This window comes from Lonchura striata, chromosome 3 (genome assembly GCF_050655825.1).
Source record: "Lonchura striata isolate lonStrDom1 chromosome 3, ASM5065582v1, whole genome shotgun sequence".
Lineage (NCBI taxonomy): Eukaryota > Metazoa > Chordata > Aves > Passeriformes > Estrildidae > Lonchura > Lonchura striata.
The window spans coordinates 77631048-77655212 of record NC_140705.1 but is presented as its reverse complement, the minus strand read 5'-3'; the positions used below and the strand labels follow the sequence as shown (position 1 = coordinate 77655212).

Here is a 24165-nt window from a genome sequence, read left to right as displayed (position 1 = left end):
AGTAAAGATCTAAAGGTATTATTTATGCCAACACAATTTATAAACAGTAAAAATTAGTCCAGAAGTGGCGGGAGGGAAGCAAAACCCAGAAGGCTTTTTGCTTGAGTGTGGTTGACAAGGCATGGCTTCTGTCTCTGGTAACTGATAAGGTCTCTGCTTTGTTGTTGTGTGTTCTTGTATCTTCTGTCTGCTGATCCAGCCCGCAGTGTTGTCAGCTCAGTGAGGAATGTCAAGAGGCTGGAGCAAAAGGGACATTAAATGGTTGACACTGAGGGATGGCAGTAAATGAGATGGGAGCTAAATATATAGGTTTGTGACATTCTAGCAGCTGGCTGAAGTTGTGCTGTTTGTTGCTTGGGTATACTAGCCTTAAAAAGGAAGAGAATGCATTGTAGCACTGAGAAGAAAAAAAACAGCTGGTGCCTTATCAGTCAGCCCTAATGACAGAGAAGGTTAAAGAGTTTGGAAGGACAAATCTTGACAGAGGGCTTGTATTAGTAACATTAAATTTTTTATTTGGTATGAGTAGTTTTATAAAGCTACTCTAAAACTTGACTTGTTCAATGTAAAAACGGCATGAATGCTTAGTTTGTTGTCTAAACAAAATTACTTTAAAAATTTGCTTATTTACTTTTGATCCCCGCAGTTTGTTAGGTTATTTTTACAATAACTTACTTTTGATGTTTTCTTGCTCTATAATGGGACTCTTGGAAACAGATTGAAACTTGATTAAATATCTTGGGGTTTAATGCTTAATTCAGAAGAAAAAAATGCTTGTTTTTCTAATAGATGAAAGTATGAATGTCCTCAAATGGTATGAACTTTATATATCTTAATCCCCATCTTTATTAGAAAGATAAAAAAGTGCCATGTGATCTAAATATGAGTTTATGTTTGTTAGACTTTCAAACTACAAATTAATGTTTGGAAAAATCTGTGTCTAATTGCTTAATATTTGACATGTAACTTACAATTACATCCAGTTCTAACAGTGAAGGCTGTTTGAAAGTACTCTTGAAGTAAGTACAGCACCTCAATTGAAAGCTTAATTCTGCTTGATACTCACTGCTGCTGCTTCATGTCTGAGGTTTTTACAGTTTCTTCTCAAGAACCTGTTTAGTCCTTGAACCCAGACTTGCTTGTTACCGCTGTCTTACAGCTGTCTCAAAGAGTAAAACCTCATCCGTGACTCCTCAGCAAGTAAAGTGGCAGTGAAGAAGCCTTTCTGTCCTTTTCTGTACTCACAGGGAGTGTCTCTATGGGTGGCACTCTGACTGTCTTCACCAGCGCCCTGAAAGAAGCTGTGGGCTAAAGATGTGAGACTGTAACGCAGGTTAAAACCTTCCCTTTTTGCTTTTAGTGTTCCTTGTGCTGTGGCATACTCTGACAGGATGGGAAGAGATCAGGAAATTCCAGATCTCCTGCTCTTACAGGGAGTTGGTCTGTCCCCTTCCTTAAAGTTTGTTGGAGTGTTTGTGGAAGCAAGGTGTGACAGAGCAGCTTAGTGTCAGCTTTTACAAGACTGCTGCAGTGATCCTTGGGTCTCATTTGTCTTAATGCTAAGAGTTGGTTTTCTACCTTTTATATTGTATATATTCCTACTGCTTGTTACAGTAGTACTAGCGGTGTGCTTTTCTATAATTTTGAGATAGTCTTGCATTAGTTTATGTGTTTGTATGTTTTTCTTCTCTTCAGGTGGATTGTATGTAGCAGGATGATGCACCAGATAAGATTTTCAGGCCTTGAGTAAAAGAGATTAGAGAGATTTGAGCTGCTTTGCTCAGGGAGTTTGATATATTGTGTTTAGGCAGATTGACTTTTTAATGTACCTCTGTATAGAGAGATTTATGGCTGTGAAGCTGTATAGTAATTTGAAAATCTTAGTACATTATGCCATTTCTGAAGTGCTGGTTCCCTTTTCTAATTAGCACAGCAGGTCTTTGTGGATCTTTATTTTGAATTCTGTATCTTGTTTAGGTCAATGCCAATATTACCCATGTGTTACATTATACAAAAATATCAGAATAAGTATCAACAGAATTTAGCTAATCTAATAAACTTGCCTTTATTTCTTCTATATACCTAATGTACTTTATTGATAGTATTAGCTTTTTTCCAAGGGGTTGTTTCATTCTGCACAGTAATGAACAGAAGCAAACAGCTTTTACAGCTTTATGTTACAGGTCAGTAATTTAAGAGTTATTCTTAAATTGATTCTACGTTTTTAGTCTGTTATCTGATTTCCACTGCTTCTCCTGAAAGGAACTTACGGAGTGCAACATCTTCAGTGTTTTGAAATGTCTTGATTCTTTGATGATATAATGTAAAGTCATATTCCTTTTCAAAAAACATAGCTTTCCCTTTAGATTTGGATTGCTTTCTACCTTCCATCTGAAGGTTCCATTATCTTAATGCCAAAACTATATGGTGAAGGTGTAATTTTTCTGCAGGAAAATGAAAAAAGATTTGTTATTCAATCCTTGGACAGTAAAGCTTCTTATTATTCACTTGATTTTGAACTGAATGGTAAATTTCTTGGCATAAATGATTACATCTTAGGTTAGTATTTAGAAAATTAAATTGAAAAAAAAATATTAGATATGGTAATTTGCCAGATCTAGAAGATTAGGATACCTAGTTTTTGGTATGCTGTTACATAGACTGATGTTCAAAGAATTACTGAAGAAATTATGTTAGCTCTTTAGCAGCTAGTCTTGGGAAACAATGCCTTTGAGATTAAACGTACTACAGTTGTGATAACATAAAAACTATTCTTTTTGCACCTATGGTAACACATGTATAAATTGTGTTTGAAAAATAAATTGGAATCTTCTGCCCAGAGGAGCTGAAATTATATTTTCCAGGAAGACTATGTTAGTGGTTCAGTGTTGTTTCAATGGATGATAATTAAGTTGGCATCCTAGATAACATTTTGAAGATACTGAGTTTTGTATATACAGAAATTACTACATCCTGAATTCTTATGACTGTGTTTTGATGAGGAGTTCTGACAGATACCTATTTCAAACAGGTGATGAATGAAAACTGTGTCTTGACTTCTCTGATTAGTTGTAATGCATTCAGCCAACTAGGTGTAGCTACTCAGATGGTTCTGTCACATTAATTAGACTTTCAGTGATAAAAATGAAGTTTATTTGGATAAATATTTAGCTATCATTATATTTAATTGAACATTTTCAATATCTAACAGAAACAACACCAAGTATTTAATTTTAATTTACCAAGTCTTCCTTTAAACTGCAAGTTTAGAATTTGGAGGAAAAAAATTGTATTACTTTTGGTTTATTCTATCTTTTAATCTGTGCTTTGAGATTTCTTTGTTCTTTAATCAAGAAAGCGGTATTACCATTACTAAAATGACTTGGAAAGCTAGCCTGATTTTTTATTTTATTTCATTTTTTTATAGATCTGGTCTAATGTATTAATGTATTTACATGAAGTTTGTAAAGCTGTTTGTCAGTTAAACATGCTCTCAAAGCCTTCAGCAGAGGTTATTAGAGGTGAATGATGGGGATTTAAAGGATTTAGTAATTCATGCTAAATCCCAGCTATAGTTTTTAATGGTTTGTGGGGGGTTTTTTGTTGATTTTTTTGTTGTGGTTTTTTTTTTTTTTTTGGTTTTTTTTTTTTTTTTTTTTGTTTTGGTTTTGGGGGGGAGGGGGTTTGAGCATTTTAAGCATTAGGATGTGGTGTGCTGGGTAAAAAATGATATTTTATTGACATCCAATGGATAATCTGGTTTGACTAGTTTACAGCTGCAGTGATCAGAAAGATTCTGAGCTTTTTGAATGATCACTATATCAGTGGCTGACATTCTGCTCAGTCAGGAACAAATGTGAGTTATCTGTAATAATCTGTAATGGGCAAGTCAACTCTACCAACAAAGCTAATATTGGAAATCACAGTATGTAAATTGTGGCACCCGTACAGGACCTGAAGGGACCCTACAAGAGAGCTGGAGATGGTCTTTTAGATGGTCAAGGGGGAATTGATTTAAACTGAAAGAGGGTAGAATTAAATTAGATGTTAGGAAGAAATGCCTCACCCTTAGGGTGGTGAGGCAGTGGAACAGGTTGCCCAGAGAAGCTGTGGATACTCCATCCCTGGAAGTGTTCAAGGCCAAGTTGGATGGAGCTCTGAGCAGCCTGGTCTGGTGGAATGTGTCCCTGTGCCTGACAGGAGTTTGGAATTATATGACCTTCAAGTTTCCTTCCAACCCTAACTGTTCTATGATTTTATAAAATGCAGTAAATTGATATTTTTATTTTTAAGATGGTTATATTGCTGTGGTGTTGCGACTTTAATTGTATGGTGGAGCTTCATAAAAACCAATTTAGTTTTTATTGTAGCAAGCAATAATTCTATTCAAATTAATTACCCAGTTAATATAACTTTAGTTTTCTATCTGAAATTATATGGTGTGCTGTTTATTTTGGCACATTTCAGAACACAACTGGAAGTTATATTCCATTTGTTAAATAATGTTGCAGTGCCAGAACACAGGTACTAGCAAAGACAATTTAATTGTTGAATAGGATTCAGGGTCACCCTTTGAAAATTTAGTACTTGTGATTCTCGTAAATAACAGAACTACTGGAGTGACAAAATCTTAAATTGAAACAAATCCTGATTTGTCATGTTATAAACCCTGAAAGTTCTAATTTAGTGTACCACCTGTGTTTAATGTTATTTAGAAAATATCACCAGTAAGAAATAATAGATGAGTAATTTTTAAGGTAGACCAGAATGTTTGTTTTGGTAATCCATCCTTTAAACCATTAAACACGTATTGCTTATATCCAAGAACAGAAGGCAGCATATCTTAATCTGACAGCGAGAACAAGGTGCTGCTCTTCATCACTGATTGTTTACTGTCTTCTTAATGAAGTTTTACTGGGAAACATAGATCAATTTCTAGCAGCATTTCTTTTTAAAGTTGGTGCTTGGAGTCTGTGTGGGTGGGGTCTGTTTACCGACTGTCCAGTGAATGCCAAATGCCAAGTTCAGTTTTTGTGAGCCAGCCAATGTGCAGCATGTGTGTGTTCAAGAGATTTTATCCGGTTCTGAACATAACGTGAACAATTCAGCATTTGAATTGTGCTGATGGCACCAGCTTTCTAGATGAGGTGAGTTAGAGGTTAAACAGCATTGAGGCAGACTGAATCATGCATGCCATGAAACAGAAATACCCCAGTACTTAGAAGAGAGATTGAAGTTGTTCTCTCCTGCTCCACATAGTGCTTACTAATAGGTTTGATAAAGTTTCTGGAGATCTTTTTCCTTTCTGGATATCTCATAGAATCTGTACTGTTCTAATTGGTTGAAGAAGCTGTGCTTAAAATCCCAGTTAAATATAATGTAATTAAAAGGAATTTAACATGTTACCAAAATCACTCCTACACTAACTGCATTTTGTAATACTTAAATGTAGTTCTGGGAAGGAGTAATAGATACAGGTATTTGTATGCAGAGAACTAATTTCCTCTGTTACTAACTGCATTTTTCATTGGAACTTTTGCAATGAATAATAGGCAAAACCTTTGCACTAATGTGTTTTCCTCCAGATGCTGATAATTTTATATCAGACTTCAAAACACTGAATGTTAACTTCCTTCTCCTGCTGCACAAATACTGTATTTTAGTAGTATATTACAATTATGTTCATATCCTTAGTTTTTGTATTAATACATGTTTTACAGATGTTTTTGAACTAGACCAAGCTGGTCTTACTCCCACAGTAATTATCAGTTCTTTCCCATAACAAGACAAGTTACTATCTGGCTTTGATGTTGAAAAGTGATTATGGTATCTGAACTAGAACCACAAAAAAAAAATAAAAGCCCCATACCCTATAATCTTAGTTAAAAAATGTATGCAGTGTACTAAATAAATATGGAACCAGTCTGAGTGCATTATATGCATTAAATATGTATTGAAAATTATTCTTAGCCATTTAATACACTAAGGAAAAGAAAAAAAGATTTTTTCATTTTCTCCTTTCTAAGATGTTGTTCTCCTCTTTGTTACCACTCAAATTTTAGAGAATTGGAGCTGCATTAAATATTTTAGCTGTAGTGACCCTTTTTTTTTTAATATTGGGGGTTAAATTGCTCACACTTGAACTCATCTCAGAGGTAGTTCAACAGATGTGCTGGAAGTTTTGATTTTGTTTATCTAGCACAAAAGTACCTAATTGAAAATATGACTGATCCTGATTTTTTGACAGTTGCTATACTGTATTTTGTTTTCTAGTACCTTAATGGTTTTATCTTTCTGTTTAAGTTATGAAGAGATTATTAAATGGTAATTTGTATGTATAAGTTGCTTACAGCACAGCATTTCTAATTTACTACTTAATTTCATCATTTAAATGCTTCAATAGTTCTCATTTAGCTTTGACTATAGTATTAGAATGGTATATATCAGATACAGCACATGTAAATGGATATATTTGACATAAGCAGATTATATGTGTCATACTGATATTCACTACATGTGTACTTTGGCCTTTACTTGGTTATTTTGCTTAGAAAACATGCCATGTTTAGGAATGGAAAGAATGTTTCTCATGCGTTGTCTGCAGCAACTCTTCTATTACTAATAGTAGGTGGGTTTGGTAGAGACTTGGGGAAACAGCTTCACATGTTGTCACTAGCAGTTTTAACAAGTACCTAAAGTTAGTTTGTATGTAAAAATTAACTTCTAAATGTGGTTACTATTGTCTATGTTCACTGTGTTGACAATGATAATGCCATCTGCTTCAGCCTCTGCTTTCATTTAAAATCTCATCAGATAATCTGTTTTTCTTAACTGTGTTACAAACTTGCCAAATTGGGCTGGAGGACATTTAATCCTCAAACTACATGTTAATACAGTTAGTGAAAGATTTCACAATTTTGGCATTATTCTTGAAACATTATACTTTTCCCTTTTGATTTCTGAAATATATACAAGTGGCTGTTTATATGAACTTGCCCTTTGTTTTTGGTTAATCTATTATGTGGTCACTGAGTATGGGGTGCACTTGTTTTTATTTTATAGTAGTTCTTACTGCTTCAACAAAAGCTGTGTAGCTGTTTTATGTTAAGTGTGGCATTGAATCACTGAAAATACTTCAAAAAGCATATCTGAGGTTTTGTCATAATGGAAAAAGAAACTTTCTGTTCTGTTAATCCCAACCTACCAAAAATGTAGTGGTATCATCTTCTGTATGGGATGAGATAGTGGCAACCGTTTCTAGTATTTAAAGAATTTTCACTGAAAGAAGGAGATGGGGACTGTAAATGTTAACTGAAAGGTTACATATTTAATCTGTAACTGCTGTTTTACTGGCAAATTACATGTGTACAGGTGTAAATGCTAATTTTCTTAACAGTATGTGTATGTGCTTGTACACTTGCATATACATAAATACACATCACTACAGCTGTGCTTGTAAAAAAAGCCCAACTAACCAAACACCCTCCCCCAGAAATAAACCCCCGAAACAACAAAAAAAACCCAAAAAGCAACAACCAAAAGCCAATTTTGTGTCAAAGTTGTTGTTGTGGAAACGGTTATATGGTCTTGGTATACTAATGGAATAAATATTGGAAAATGTTATTGCTAGAAAGCATATGCAGTGTAAGGTAGGGTAAATTACCCATTTGTCATTTCTTTTTTTCCTGTAAGACATTTCAGATTACTTTCGCAGAAATTCATTCTCAAAGGTACCTATATATATTTTTATTCTACAAGCTTTGTTTTCTTTATTAAACACTAAACTACCTAACTGAAAGTATACAGTCTTAAGGTTTAATATGCTGTATTTTGTTTTCTAATACCTCAAGTGGTTTTATACTTGTTTCAAGTTAGACACTTTCAAAAAATCAAATCAGCCATATATATCTGATTTTTTTTTTGATTCTCTTGAATCATCCAAGAGCAATGCAAGATTTTCTAAGAAATGCAGAAAAATAACTGTATTACCAGTATCATAATTAAATATTCCTCGAAAAATAAGAGCAAAAAAATGAAACCTAAATTTGCTGATTTTGGTGGGTCAATTAAAGCTTTATTGGATTCAGTGTCCATTCTTGTATTTCTTTTGTCAGCATAGTGCTATTTTTTATCTTCTGCTGTAGTATTTTAAATTTGTGTATAAATGTTACAATTAAATGCATTAGCTGATTTCCTTTGCAAAAAACATGCATGAAAATACATACTTGAATTTAATTGTATGTTTAAGAAATGTATTGATCCTTGGAATTACGTTAATGTTGCTCAAAAAGAGTACTCACATTAAACAAACACCATTGTGGGTGTTGTACACATTCATCATGCTTTGTTTTGAATGCATTTGTTGTCTTGCAGTTCCTTTATGTCTCTTCATTACTCCATTTCCATGGTTGGCATTCTAACCTGTGACTGTCAGATTAAGTTACCTCCTAAATGGTTTTAGAGTATAACTGCTGCAATCTGAAGACATAGAAAGTTTCTTCTGAAGTGGCTAAACTGACTGTCAGCATTGCTGCTTAAGATAAAATTACCAGATGTTCTCCATTATAGCATCCAGTTTTCAATTGGTTCTTAACCATGACGTATTTTAACCACTGAACCACACAGAGTCCTGGTCTTCAGATGCTTTTTATTTGGTGTGGAAAATGATATGACAGTGAAATGAGCAGGAAATGCTGCTCCCTATGTCTTCAAAAAGCAAACTAACTACCAGGACACTTTAAACTACACTTTTGGGATTCTTTAGTTTGTTTAATGTATCCATATTCAATCTGAAAACTGATTTGACCTTGGAGAAGCCTGAATATAAGGTATCATTTTCTGTCTTGATGAAAATCCACTTTTAACTGATAGTTACGTCTAACATTTAACTACTATAAAACAAAACTGGGAAAAATACGGGTAAGGGTAATCAAAGCTGCTTGTGAACTGATTGAGAACTCTTAAGTTTTTGTCCTGTTACAATTTAAAAAAAAAAAAAAAAGGAAATTATATGTAAAGGTAGGCTCAAAATGGATGGAGACCTTGTTTCCATGTATGACATAACTATACTGAAGCTGCATTCTGCCAGAGGTTAAGAATTAAATTACATCATCAAAAGTGGACAGTTATGGTTATAAGTACTCAGTTGTAGTAATTACAGTGGGTTTTTTTTAAAGGAAATAATGGAATTCATGTAGTTTTTCTGGGGATCGGAAGGTGAAACCAAATGCTGGATTACCAGAAACATAGATACATTGCTAAGCTTTTGTTATGAATCATTAGTAAAGAAAGGGCTCCTTTTTTGTGTGTTTATAATATTTTTCTGAATTTAGCTGCTTATTTTATCTTAAAGTGTGCTTAAAGTCAGCATGAAGGGTAAAGCATTTTTTGGTTTTGTTGTAATGAGGAACTACTGAGTTTTTCTTGAGATGTTGCTTAAAATAATGTTTAGGCTGGGTATGAAAAGTTCTCAAATACACATTGTACCTAAGAATATAAAAGCTTTTTAAAACTTTGCTTGATTTCTTTAAGTTGAAATAGACTTGAATAATAGCTTGTTTTGTTGTTTTTTTTTTTTTTCCAGTGATGAGTAACTGACTCTGCAAAATCAGTGTTTAGTAAGTCACTGGAACATTTGTTAATAAGATGGTAGAATAAATGAGTTTTTAATTGAGTTCAATAATTGTTTGATCAAATGCATGCATTTATGTTCTTTCTTGCTAGATTTGGATATTTCCATCAAATTGGATTTTTTGAAATTCATTTCCCTTAATGAAGAAGTTTTTTTGTAAGTTAAATTAGTTTTTTCACATATTACTTTCATATTTCAAAAGCAAATACAGAAGTCACAACAGAAGTATGAAATTTTGTACTACTTGTCTGCCTGAAGTTCCTCAGATTTTAACATGCATGGAAAGATCCTTAAACACTGCATTTCCCATACTCTAAAAATCAGACACTTTTTTGTAGTCTCTTTTTAATCAACAGCTCTGAGTCTTTGTAAAGGTTCATTCTTACTTTCCTTTACTACTTCTGTTCTGGGGGTGGGGACTGGTGCAGACTATAAAAATACCTAGTCTGTTTAGGAAATAGTTGTTCTGTGTGTAGAGAATAGAAGATGTTTTTATCAGGGGGTTTCTTATGCAGTGGACTTGCTATGTAGGGTCACCACATGGAAATTTTGTTGACTCTTGAGAGCATCACTTGCTGCAGAATATTTATTAATATCCCAGAGTAGGTAGAAACATTAGGATTTGGAGCGGCTTTTTTCCCCAGTACATTTTTTCCTGCTTAAACACTGAGTAACAAAGATCCTCATGTGCAGTCTCCCAAGATATGCTGTCTCTTTTCTATTTTCTTTAAGGGTGTGTACTTTGGACATCTCAAAAAAAGGCAATAACTGTCTTACACACCAGCAAGATCTAGTAGTGTTTTGTACATGCTGAAAACTTCAAATATGAAAATTTAGCAAACTAAGGGAATGTGAGGATGATGATGCAGAGAAACAGGCAGAGCGAGAGCAACAGTGGGTATAACTGGTTAGAACTTCAGCACCTGGGCTCCACTAAACACTAGTAATTTTTGGCTTTTAGGATGTTCTTTAGGATGTGTCACTGTCTTCTGGAGGTTGTTTCTTTACTTCTGATTTTCAGTTGAGGAAGACTTAAGCACATGAAAATAAAATTCAGAAAAACAATTGTGAAATACCACTAGTGAAAATTTTTCATATGAAAATATACTTGAGTGTAGGGAGATACTAATTGTTGTGGAAGGACAGACTGACTTCATTTGATTGCTTTTTCTGTGTTGTTGTAGAAGCAGTTAATCTTCGCTTTAGCCATTTCTGCTTAATTTTTAACCTAATCTCACTTTTCAACATGTGTGAGGCTAACCTTCAAAGCAGTTCAGCCTTAAATTGGTCAAAATTGATTTCTAAATTTGCTGGGGGTGAGGTGAATCCTACAGTACTCAAATGCAAAGTGAGAAACACTCCAGGAAATCAAAGGGAAATATTCTTAGCTTTGTCTCTGTACAAATGTTAGAACAAGAAGTATTCCTGAACACAGGTGTGTTATCTATAGAGAAACACAATGCAGTGATGAATGTGTTTGGGTGACAATATGAGACAAAGAGCACAAGAAGTAGAGTTAGATGTTAAGAATGGTCTTCTGAATTTGTCAGATGTCTTGTTTTGATAATTCTTTTTGATAGTGTAGTTGGCCTGACAGGTAAGAGAAGCAGACAACTGGATTCTGACAAAACTGTCTAACTTGAAAGTTTACTCTGTTCCCGAGTTGTGGTCCTGCTGGTCACTGCTGTCTTTCCAACAAAAGAGTCTGAATTATGTTCTTCTATGAGTTCTGAGCTTGGACTTTCAGGATGGTTGAGGAACTTAATATTGACAGTGATACATTTGTACAAAAAGTAGGGGATCATTTGTTAAAGCAATACTTGGCTTAATCTATGATAATTACTGATGACTGATTAAGACTGCAACTCAGGTGGGGTCCTTCAGCATTCTCCTTCATCTTGTATCTCTAACACTGAAGAAAATTTGGTTGGTAGGATAGAAAGTATACTTAGAAAGAAATTAGGTTATTATCAAATATTTTTAAAGTCAATTTTGAATTCTAATTCTGTCTTGAAATTACTATGCCTGAAGTCAATAACATGAAATTCATTACACAAATGTAGAGTAGAGCAATATGCTGTTATAGGAGGGCATAAAAGTTTCATATGAATATAAAACCAGGGGACAGGATCAAGGCTGAGGTAATGGAGAGGAGTATTTGGAGACATGGATGTTGAAACAAACATAAGAACTGAATTTTTGAGGGAGGGAAAGAAACAACCTGGGTTGTGTTGATAAGAATGTGGTTTATAAGGTATAATTGTTCTGAGTAACTTAACATTGTTGAGATTTCACTAGAAGTAAGTACTGCCTTGTCTAGGCATCCTGCTTTTAGATATTATTAAATTCTCATAGAGGCAATGAGAACAGGCAACTATTTGGAAGGAGCAGCTATACAAAAAGACTCCATGTGCTAATGTGTACAACTTGGAAAGAAAAGGCAGGGTTGAGCTGCCTTGGAACAATTTATGAAGGCTTTTTAAAAGGAACATATCCTGAGAGTAACTGGTAAAAGGAATTGGTTTAATATTTAACACAGATTGTATTGCAGTTTTAAGTCTGTGATTTCTCAGCTAGAAATTCTAAATAATGTTCAGACAACATCAGTAAAGTTGCAAGTTTCAGGGTAATACAGATTCCTCCCTTTTTTCCTTGGTATTTTGTATAGTTATATTTATTTTTTTAATCCAAAGTATGTTATTATTTGATTATTCTTTTACTCATGATCCAAATTAACGAAACATCAGAGACTGCTGTTTTTTTTGGGAGATAGAGAATATAGCAATAGTCAGCATGTGTGTGGTTAAAATATTGATTTCAAATCAGCTTTGCAATATTATTTTAGCTTTGTCAGTGGAATGGCACAGATATCTAAAGTTTTAGTGTGCAGAAGTATAGTTGTAGAGAAAAGCAAGTAAAATACTGTTCATGTAAAACAATGGTGCAGTTTTGGTATTAAACACAAAATGTGTGACATGTAAGATTTTAATAATATTTCACAGCTGAACTTTATTGTTACTTTTAGCTAGTTCATTGCTTTATGAAGGCTTAGCAAATGTTTCTTTAATTTCTTATGATTCAGTTTCTCTATGTGTTCACAAATTCCTTTCATCTTAACTACACACCCCATCACCTCCCCTGATTCAGACTTCATAATATGTCTTTGTTTTCTGAGCTTGCAATACTAAATAACTTTGGGACTGTATATTCCCAGAGTAGTTTAGCTGCTGTGAAATACTGTTAATTTTCTTAAAGAACTTTAATTTGCTTGTGTTCATAATTTATGCTTACTTCTAAATCATTTCTAGTCTTTTCAGTTTCATAAGGATTTCAAATACATTGAGTTTTAGTACTCAAGCCCAGTTTTAATTAGCTGAGGAAATGAAAGCCAGCAACTTCTTCACAATTCCATTGAATAACTTTCTTTACTGGGATCTGAAATATCCAGAGCAGAATGTTACAGCAGAGTTTCTGTTCTTTGAATTTCTTATTTGAATTTAATGTTCAATCTGAAATTTCTTAGTTTATCTCTCATTTGAGCTGGTGCTTCATCTTTGCACTGCAGTTGTCACAGAGTACTGCTCTGTGTTCCCAATGCTACCATCACTTAGTGCTTTTTTTTATTTATGTCATAATTTTCAGAATGTGTGGTTGAAAATAATGAAAGGGAAAAAGCTCTTGAAAATAACTAGGAAATAATGTTATGTATGGCTAAATGGTGGTATATTACTGTGTTGAGTGTAGGCGGGGGGCTGTCTGCTGAAGTCAGCCAATTAAACATGAAATGCTTGCTTTATTTGTATGTGCAACTAAATAAAGGATGCAGCTTACAAAAAGTGATGTGCTTTTTGGTGTGTCTGTATAGACACATGCATTTTTGTGTATACAGATATTTTATATATGTATGTGTGTGTAAGTATAACAATACCATATTTTTAAGAAATGTTGCCCATGAATCCTAAAATAAACATGTAGGAAGCCTCATTTGTTGTTTTTTTTTTTTCTGAAGGAAATGCTATTTCTCCTTGCCATGGTGCACCTTGTTGACTTACGGATGAGCATGTCTGGATGCGTTAGTGGTGAGGGAGAGCAGTTTGGATTTTCTGTAAGAGCTTGTACAGCTTAATGAGGAGGAAATTAGGAACTGCTTCTGATGTAGACTGATGTTATGTCTAGAAGACCTAGCTCCACCTGAGACTTGTATCCCCAGAGTTGGGGACACGTGGATACTTAGTGTATGAAAACAGTACCTAACCCATTTTTCAACCTCAGGCATTTAGTGTGGTGTCCTAAGCCATTAAATACTTGATATTTTTAGACACAGAAATACATCTTGTTAAATTTTAAACTAATTTTATTTACTTGATTTTTTAGAAATTATGTATTATTTTTCTTTCAGTTTAACTTTGTTGGAAGAATCCTTGGGCCCAGAGGACTAACAGCTAAACAGCTTGAGGCAGAAACAGGATGCAAGATAATGGTCCGAGGGAAGGGCTCAATGAGGGACAAAAAGAAGGTAAGGTCTTGAAGGGCAGTGTAGTTTCAGATGCATAATTTTGTTTTCTAATGGAGGATAAGATCATGTCTCTCATTCTTGTGGTCTTACTATTATGCTTTTTTGTTATCTAGTGTCTTACACAGACTTAGTAAATAACACAGGCTGTCTTAAAATGTACATGCTCCATAATTCTGCAGTTGAGAGTCTAACTAGCAATTATAAAGTATTAAGTAATAAATAACTTAGAATTGTGTCACATTTCGTAAGGTAGAGGCAAAAATTGAAGTTAAATGTATTTTTCTAGGAAACAACTGTTAACCTCAGAGCTCTTACTAATAACTTTCCTGTATTGAATTACCAAAGTAACGATTTGTGCATGGAGTGTGGATTGGGAAAAAAAAGTTAAATGTATTTGTGGCAGTCACTTCTGTCTGAGTGAACCAAAAAGCACTGTGTTTCTGGTTTTGTGTCAGGTGGAGTTGCAAAGTAATTAGGGCTGTTCTTGCCTTGTCCTGGAATATGCATGCTCTGTCCATATGAATGGGCAAACTATAGAGCCCATATAGAGCCTTCCTGAATGTTGGGTTGTTCTCGTGGTAACTGCTTTTCTAGGTTTATTTTCTAGCTATTTCCCTCTACCTCTGGCTACTGCTGCTGAAGTTACACCAGCATCTCCACTGTAGTTCTGAATATTTCATCTTTGTTCCCAGAAATACAGTTTCTTTTGATTCTTTTTTAGGAGAAACCCCCCATCTTTTCCTTACATGATCAGCCACATAATACATTCTATTGATACATATGTAGTACATAACAATTACAGTAGAAAGTTAATGTCTGCCCAGTTAAACATATTTAAACATCTTTCCCAAAGCTTATAAATGTGTTACCTGCAAATTTCATTTAATGTCTCTTGTTTTCATAATCTGCTGGAACACTGTCACTGTCCTTTGTCTTATTCTACCATTGTTGTAGGTTTTGGAGTTTGTGAAATATTGGTTAGAGAATCACAGGGTGGTGGAGGTTCACTCTTCAGGCAGAGTCACCATGTCCAAGTTTCCCAGGACTATGTCCAGGTGGCTGCTAGGATAGTGTCTTCCTACCACTGTGCTTCAAAACCTGACCTGTCCTGTGGGAAGTCATCTCTCTAGACAGCTTTGGCAGGTTTAATTTCTGGGGAAGTATTTTTGAACTAATTTCCCATATTCCCCATATATTTTTTCAAAAAATTTAATTTTTGACAATTTGCAGAAAATTAGGCAGTGTGAGTTATTGGAGTTTGGTATTTAAGAAAAAGATTAGAAGAACTGAGGCCATCTGAGTGAGGCAGCTATTTTTTAAGTTTAGTAAGAAAACAAAACTACCTTCAGCAAGGACAAGTATAGCAGATCAGATAAAAAACCTCATGCACATTAAAAACTAGAAATTCATTGAGTCTTGAATGCTTATTACAACTTTGAAGTTGGGTTCTTTCATAATTTTTAAACATAAAGTACTTGACCATTAATAATTTAATGAGATAATACTGCGGTTAGTGTGAAAGATATTTGAATGGTATTGTATTATAAGGTATTTGTATACCAAACAGTATGATATAGGCTGTAAAACCAGTGTGGAGTGCCAAATAATTTTTTTCAGAAAACTGATTTTTATGCCATCCATTCTTAATATTTTCAGCTCATTTGCTTTCCTGAGGTGACTTGTATTGGTCATTAGTTTACATTTTTCAGGGTAGACTTTTTGGTGCTATACCACTGTTGATGAAGTAGGAAGAATTTCATAATCCTTGGTTATGATGCACACCAATAAGATGTTTCTAGTAAAAATAAAGATTTGGAAGTTGATTTTAGTCTTTCAGTGCATTTAATGATAACCATCTTTTTTAATTTTCTTAAATGGTTTCTCTCTTTCCGGGTTGTACTTCAAAATGCTAATGAACATCAAAGTATAAAATGTAGAAGTAATACTATTTTTTCATGGCAGGTTAGGATAGACTAATTCTTTTTTAAAACCCTTTCCTTTCTCTAGAGTCAGTGTTGTTTAGAAAAGTCACTATTTGAGGTTTTTTTCATTGAATAGTTTGAAATTTGGAAGAGATAAGAGATGCAGGTTAATAGGTTAATATTTTAGGTGTATTTTGTAAGTATAATTTATACCTGGAAAACCAATTTCCCAGTGCTAATTATAAAAGAAAGTTTATTGGTTGTGGGAAGGAATAATTACTAAAGCAGTGTCAATCTTACGTGACAGCTCCATGGTACTAAATAAATAAATTGCCCATGTACTTTTGCAGCCTTGCTAGTGGTTGCAGAATCCAAGAGAAAATACAAAGACTGACATGCTAGAAAAGAAACCATCCAGATATGCTCTGCAGAGAATTTTGCTTTGCTCTGTGATCCTATGAAAGAAGTAATGAATCCTTGTCACGTGGCCAAAACAGTTGAACTGGCATCGCATCTTGAAACTTGCTGACAGATTCCCCCCAGAAAGCAGGGGAAATCCTCAACTCGTTTGTATTTGAGGCTCAGCTGGTAATCAGAATATCTCTGTAGGCAGCTTTCAACAAATTTAAAATCAAATCCTTAATTACTGAGAATACTGTGATTAGAGCCTAGGGGTACTTGAAGGAGATTATTAGGAAGGGGGAAAGGGTTGCAGGCATTCATCAAAAGCTAATGAATGTGTAACTTTATTAAGACCAAGGCATTGTTTTGCTCAGTCTGAGTGCACCTTTCATTAGGTGGAGAAGAAAACTAGTAACTTGCACACCACTTAAAGAATGCGTATAGTGAAGATTGTGCAATGATGGATAAGCAAAACAATATTTTTGTATCTCCCTTTTCTTACACAAATTCTGTAAAATAGGCATTGACATGCCCAAGGGGAGTCAGCGCTGTGCTATTTAACACACTGCCAGTGTCTCAATTTGGAGAGGGGTATGAAGCCCAGAAGCTTCAGGCTGCTGACTTGTGGCAGCTTTGGCCGTTGTTTTTTTTCCATTTCCGTTGGATTTTTTCCATTTCTTTCTACTTTTAGACAAGAATCTCCCCTACAACAGTGTGTGATGAGAGACCATAATTCATTTTTACTTCACAAGGAAGCCATCTCATGATATACAGAATTTTTTTCTTACAATTGCTAGTTTCAAATAAGAGGGCAAACAGCTATACAGTTCTAAATTTTAAGAACTCTGTGTCTTCGTCCTCTGTAGCAGCTTTAAGTCTGCAGCACTTCACACTGTATTAGATGATTTGAACTGATTTATGGTTTTTGACCTACTTGTTCCAGCTTACTTGTTCCTGCAATCCTGTTCACCTTGCAAGCAGAAACATGAGGTTTCATGAAAGACCTGCTCTCATTTAGTACTGGTCTTGACCTTTGACTTGTGTAGAGTTGTTATAGTAAATAGATAATTCCATTTCTATAAACTCTCAATTTTTCTGTTTTGACAGTATGGCTAAAAAGGAATTAGAAAAACCCTGTCCTTGGTTACCTGCATGAAGTTTGAGGAAAATATTGAAGGGGGAAAATTTATCTGTCTTGTGGTCAGGATATTTTATTAAATTTATGTGCTGTATAGTCTTAATATTTGTAATTTTTTTACCTTTTAGGCTTTGAAATATCATCTGATAAACTTCGTTTTCCAGTGGAAAGGCTTAAACATTCTGTTTAGCTAATAAAGTGATGTTTGTGACATCGGATAATACATTATTCTGTCTTGTTGAGTAAGCCCTATTAGTGCCACCTTAATTATAAGATGCTTAGCTTTTATATTCTGTGTTAAGTACTACGTGTGAACAAATCACAGAGTTCTGGTGCTGATGTGCATGTTGAAATGGAAGAAACTGAGCATGTGCAAGGAAATGAAGCTGTTGTGTGTTTCAAAATGGAAGGCTGACCAGGCATCATGGTTCCTGTGTTCTGGGAATAAATTTCTAGGCTGAGGCCTGTTGCCCCTAGCTTGTGCCTCTAACGAAAGCATGCCAGGGCTGTTTGAAAATCACACGTGTCTGTGTTAAATAGTGGGTTGGAATGGCAATTTTGAAAGATCTTGTTGCTAGTTGCAAAGTGGACTTCTGACTCTTTGGCAGTACCTTTAGGAATATTAGGGGGAAAATACTTTAAATGGCTGGGGACAGGGACATGTGAAAGTGAAAGCAATTTCATGTTCATAATACATGACTAGAATGACTGTCCTTTTATTTAAAAAAAAATCCCTTTTTGACAGCGCTGGTGAAGTTTCTGGAGGTAGGTCACATGCTTGCTTTTACATTTATAACTGTAACTAACAGAATCCCATATCAACATCCATCTTAAGAATGCTGTTTATTAAAATTCTGCTAGTTACTGGAAACTGACTGTGGAGCAGTAGCTGTGCATGTTTGAGATGCTGTGTTCTGTTCTGTTAATTTCTGTTGCAAATCAAAGCTGCAAGTGTTTGACTGTTGCATTCATTTGAATTGCCATCGACTTCCATGATTATCGATTAAAAGCCATTGTAAGAGCAGCTCCTTAGCTGAGACTGAGACATGGCTTATACAGCATGTGTGCTGAATCTACTGCATTCAGGTAATAAACTTGGAATAGAAAATTACTGAAGGCATTCAGAGTGAAGTGTTTAAAAATACTACCCTGGGAACTTCACAACTTCATAAACTTCAAGATCCTCTACAGTGGCATTTCCTCTGAATACACTTTTTCATAAGCATGTATGTCTTGATTAAGTTTGATTTCTCAAACTGGTCAGGCTTGGGAGACTTTTTTAATGCTTCATTTTTGGCTACTACAATAATTGACCTTTCATTTTTGAACCAACTGTAAGCAAAAAGGTATTTATGTAAACTTTATATTCACTGTGTCACAACTGCTGTTTTAATAAAGATGTTTAGGAATATACTTAGTGGTTGCTACTGCTTTGCCTTCCTAGAGGTTCATTGTAAAATATAAGGTGTGCTGAAAATATTTTTGGTTGCTTTTAAGGTAAATTTTTTTCAGTAGTGACTACCTAAGAAAATGGGCTGTTCCAATTTCAAAACCTTCATTTCATTTGTAACTAGCTATTTTGAATACAGGGGGAATTGTAAAGCTGGGTTTTATTTATTATTATTTTTATTAAAGAATGGTTAAAGCATGGCCTTTTTCCCTTTTCACAGACAAAACAGAGGTCTTTAGAGTTATATAACCCTGGTAATATTTGAACCAGTGACCGTGTCGGGAGTTTACATTATTAGCTAATAGCATAGACAGAAAAGAAAACCATCACAGAAAAAGTCCTGTTACCAAATTACTGATTTAATTTTGTAACTAAATGCTAAAGATTAGTGAATTTATAATTCTTTTAAATAGAATTTTTACTAGACAGTGATGACGGTAATAGATGTTATTTCTCACTGACAGCTGATTCCTTTTAAGCCTGTTCCTGGGTGTTTTGTACTCTGGAGTTTTTAGAGTATTATCTTTGGAAACTTACCCTCATGCATCTTTTCGTTAAGTAAAAAATGTTCAGTTCACAATGACAGTAGTGAAGAATTCAGGCACAACTAGCATAGTTATGTATGGGAATGCATATTTTACAAGAGAACATTTTCCTGAAGTTTTATATAAGATCTGACAAACGCTTCTTATTTGAAGTAATTTATTTCAAGAGTATTTTCATAGCAGCCAGGGGAATGCTCTTACTTTCAATAGCAGAATGGTTTTATTTTGAAGGGGAAAATATTAGGTGCCTGAGGACCTTAAAAATTATTACAAGGCAATATTAGTCTTTCATAAAAAATTACTGATACGTATCTGATGCAATGCATCTTTAAAATGGTTTATTTCATAGATACTTTTGCCCTTTATTGGCTACATACTGAATATATCCAATGTATATTGGATATATTTCTACATGAGCTCAATACAAAGTGCAGATTCCAAGCAGATTTTAGTACTGCTAAGACATGGGTTTTCCTGTGTACTGGGAAAAGTAGTTGAAGGTTTTGGGCTATGATTAACTTTGCTATCAAATTTCATTATATGTAATTTTGTTCTGAGAGCAGTTAAACTGGTTATTGAGCTAATTAAATATGGAAATAACTGATTTTAACAAAATACTTCTTTTTAATGCCATTAAGTACACTGGAAACAATGAACTGTTGAAGTGTGATCAAAGCCCTGCTAGTTGAAATCAGCTTGCATTATGTTTTCCTTCTATTTGTTTTTCTGTCAGTTTCCTGTGAGGAAAGACCCTTATGAGCAAGCAGTGAGAGAATCTAGATTTATTTTGAAATTAGAGAAAAGTAACACAAAGTGTAGCGGAAGAAAGTATATCAAGGGAATCCTGAATCATTGCCTGAACATCTGTGCATAAACAAGTGTGGTTTATAAATTAAAATGCAATGTCTATTGAACAGGAATTGACTTATCCTGTAGCATGGCAGAAATTCTATTTCTGCAGAATTACTTCTAAGCTTTTGTGAGGTGGGAAGCACAGAGAGTGTTAATTGTGTTCTTAAAGGTTGACCAGGTTTCAGCTCTCAGTGGTTTTTATCTGGCATTTGAATAGAAGTTTTGAAAGGCTTGGGAGACTGCATACAGAATTGTTTTGAGATGCTGACCAAATTGTCTGCAAACATCTATCTGCATTTTACTTTGTCTAGGAAAGTAGTGAAGCAAGGTTTAAATAATGAAACTCCACTGTAACCTGAACCTTTTTTCATGGTAACATTTCTGACTTCCTTAAGAATTAATGCTAAGTGATACTCTTGCTTACCAGAAATAATTTGTATTCAGGATTGCATTTTCAGTGTGTTTGTTCAGTATTATGCAATGTGCTTGCAGTTCTGTGTGGGAAAGGCCATACTTAGTTTGAGGCTTATGGGAATTTTCTTGTGCCTGCATGAAGATTGAGTCTACTTAAATGTGGGAATGGAGTTAGAGCTTGTTGTTTCAGGGGGAAAGCAGCCTGCCTGTGTGATTCCTGAGTAGCTGTCACTTCCTGGAAGTTATTGGTTCTCCTAATATTTTAGGTGGCTTCTGGCAGACAGAATACAGGCAGGTGGTTGTTTACCATAGTGGATATGGCTCCTCAGGGTCCTATTGGCAATTTTACTGAGACTGATAGGAAGTCTCCTTAGCATGGAGTAAAAGAGTAAGCACAAAATAAGAACCACTATTGCTGAAACCAAATACTTAAATTACTAACTGAATATTTAGAAGATAGAGATATTTGACTTTGTGCTATTTTATTGTTTTCCAAATAGAGACAAGTAATCTGTTTCATTGCAGCTAGGTACTGGATTGCTTGCTAACTGTATGGTAATAATCACCAAGTGTAACTCCTAAAATGAGTGATCAGTTTGCCATTTAAACTTGTTTAGAGATGATAATTTTCCTTAGGTTTTCTGGCTTAGTATTAGCTTTTGCCATGCCTAGACTTGAATTGAAATGGATATTGTTAATCACAGGCTACACTTCTGCTGTATATGGCCTGGAGTACCATACATTAAGCATATGAATGAAATTCAGGTAGGTGTGTAGCTGTTAATAAGGATGTGACAGTATCCTCACTTTAGAGGCTATTTTATCCTCTAAAGTATAAAGTATCCTCACTTTATCCAGCTATTGTCAACAATATTTTATTGTTAGTCTTTACACTTTCAAGGTAAAGGGAGGCATTTATTAACAGATAGTTGGGCAATTTTTGTTAAGTTTTCATAAGAGTGATTAGCAGCTTCTATCTTCGAATTTTTACTTTTTTTTTCACATCTTTTTGGCCAGTAAGTGGGGAATGTTTTGATAAATACAGGACTCACTGAAGTGCATGCACACTGAATATATCTTTAAAATTTGCTTACAACTCAGAGCAGTTGTTTAAAGTGTGTGTTAAGCATATTCATGAAAGGATGAAAGCTTATTTAAATGTTTGGTAAGGCCAAATACAGAAATCTGTTTTACTGGTAGAGAGAACTTGTTACTCTTGTAGTAGCAAAACACTCTAAGCAATGCTTGGAGACCTTAGTAGAATCGGATATTCTGTGTAAATTATCTGATTTAGGTGCCACAGTCTTGTTGTAGAACAAACACAACACACAGTATTTATGCTTTCTTGATGCATTTTTTGATGTTAGTGATTCTTGAATGTAATTTGACTAATAAGTCAATTCAGCACTATATTCCTACATGACAGACAAAAATCTTGTCCTAACCTTAATAGCTTGAAATGAAGAAAACAGGCTGTTTTTGGGTGTTGAAAGATTTGCAAAACAGTGACTGCATCCAGGCAGTAGCTTTCATGGGCCTGAAACTGGCTTAACATGGCTTAACTGACAGCTGAAGTAACAGGAAAACTCTGGCTGCAAGAAAAAAATGGGAATTATTGGTTTGTTTCTTAAGGTGTTACAGAATTATGTACAAAATTTGATAAGAATTGGTGGAATCAGTACAGGGAAGAAATGTCTAGTCAGTATAAAAATGTCAAGAATGGCAGAACACAGTTGCTGGGAAACACCAGGATGTTTTGATGTGTGAAAAACTAAAGTTTGTGGGAAGTGAACATATGTATAGTACTGTGGAAAGTAACCCAAAATAATTTATGGAGTAGTTACGTTTTCACAGCCTAAGCTACAGGAATTCTTTTTTTTTTTTTTTTTTTCCTTACTGAGTCTTACATAGAATATACTGGGTTGGAAGGGACATTTCAGGATTATTGAGTCCAACCTCTGGCCCTGCACAGGACACCCCAAAAATTACACCATGTGCCCAGGAATATTGTCCAAACTCTTACTGAACTCTCTCAGGCTTGATGCTCTGACCACTTCCCTGGGGAGCTTGAGTCTCTCTCCTTTTCCTCGCTTCTTCCCTTCCTTCCTCTTCGTAATGTTTCTGCTACTTCGAACCTAAGTCAACTTTTCTGCATTTTTTCACTCCCTCTTTTATGAATTTCTCCCTTGTTTCATAAATTATATTAATTTTCCTTGATTTGATATAAGGTTCCTCTTAGTTCTCTCTAGACATCTTCTATAGCTATCTTTTTCCATCTTGGTCCTTGAGTACCTCCTTCTCACTGGTCATGTGCTTTATAAATTATTGTAGTAAAAGGAAGGTTAATTTCTATGGTGCTTCATTTAGTCCCTGAAAATACAGTTAGATTATGTGAAAGTGCACTAAAATGAGTTTTGATTTCTAGCAGCACTTTATATATTCGCATTATGGTAGCAAATGATACAAACATTGGTGTTTAAAAACAAGAGTTGTAACTGGGGAATCTGAGTAACGCAGCAAGGAAGATTACACAAGGCAAAAGGAAATAATGACATACTTCTCATTCTACTAACTAACAGTTAAAATTATTTAGCATGCATAAAACTGTCTGATTGGGAAGAAAAAATCCAACAACAAAAGTATAAGAAGAAAATTTTTTCCTGAGAGTCAGGGTGATAATGCAAATTCACCAGTTTGCTTGCCTTGAAGTTACTGGAATGTGAATTCTGAATGCAGTAGCTTTTGAAAAGGGTGGAGAATAGATAGCAAAGTTGCTTTTACACTTGGCTAGAGGTTTCTGTAGGTAAATTGTAGGTGTGACATGAGGATTGAGTAGAAATAAAAGGTTAAGGTTAATTAGCATCTCAGCTAGAATTCCCGAAACCTTTTTGATTCCTGGCACTGCTAAAAATAGGCAATGTAATTATGAGCCAAACTGCCATTTCTTTTAGGTATCATTTTAGAAGTATGCCAGTGGTATTTTTGCATGCGTGGCAGGGATTTTTATTCACAAGCAAAGAACAGCCTGTTAATTGAGTGCCTTTATCTGGCATGTGGGGAGTAAGTGCATACAACTTAAATGTTTGGATGTAAATACTTATGTAAATTATTATACTTTTTTTTTTCTGTCTGGTAAATCTGATGTAGGTGTTATTTTCTTCCTAATTTTCTGTAGTTTTTGTGAGCAGGTGCTGTGGCACTAGGCTGGTATGATTGCTTCCAGGGAGGTCAGCATTTCATGGAATTGGATGTTCTGGTATGGGGCTTTTTAACTATCTGAAGGGTTTTTTTGAAA

At 34.7% G+C, this 24165-nt stretch overlaps 1 protein-coding gene across 20 annotated transcripts in view; it reads left to right on the top strand.

Annotated features, from left to right (window-relative positions):
- Nucleotides 1-24165, top strand: part of QKI (QKI, KH domain containing RNA binding) — a 154256-nt gene that overhangs the window by 47987 nt on the left and 82104 nt on the right. For 17 of the 20 annotated variants that reach the window (XR_014954340.1, XM_085576839.1, XM_085576836.1 and 14 more), the window contains exon 3: nt 14031-14147. The exons of the other annotated variants lie outside the window; for them this stretch is intronic. Coding sequence is in view for 16 of the 17 variants with exons in the window: in XM_085576839.1 (XP_085432965.1) it covers nt 14031-14147 (117 nt within the window). In the remaining variant the exon portion in view is untranslated. The remainder of the gene's footprint in view (nt 1-14030; nt 14148-24165) is intronic. 20 annotated transcript variants of the gene reach the window in all.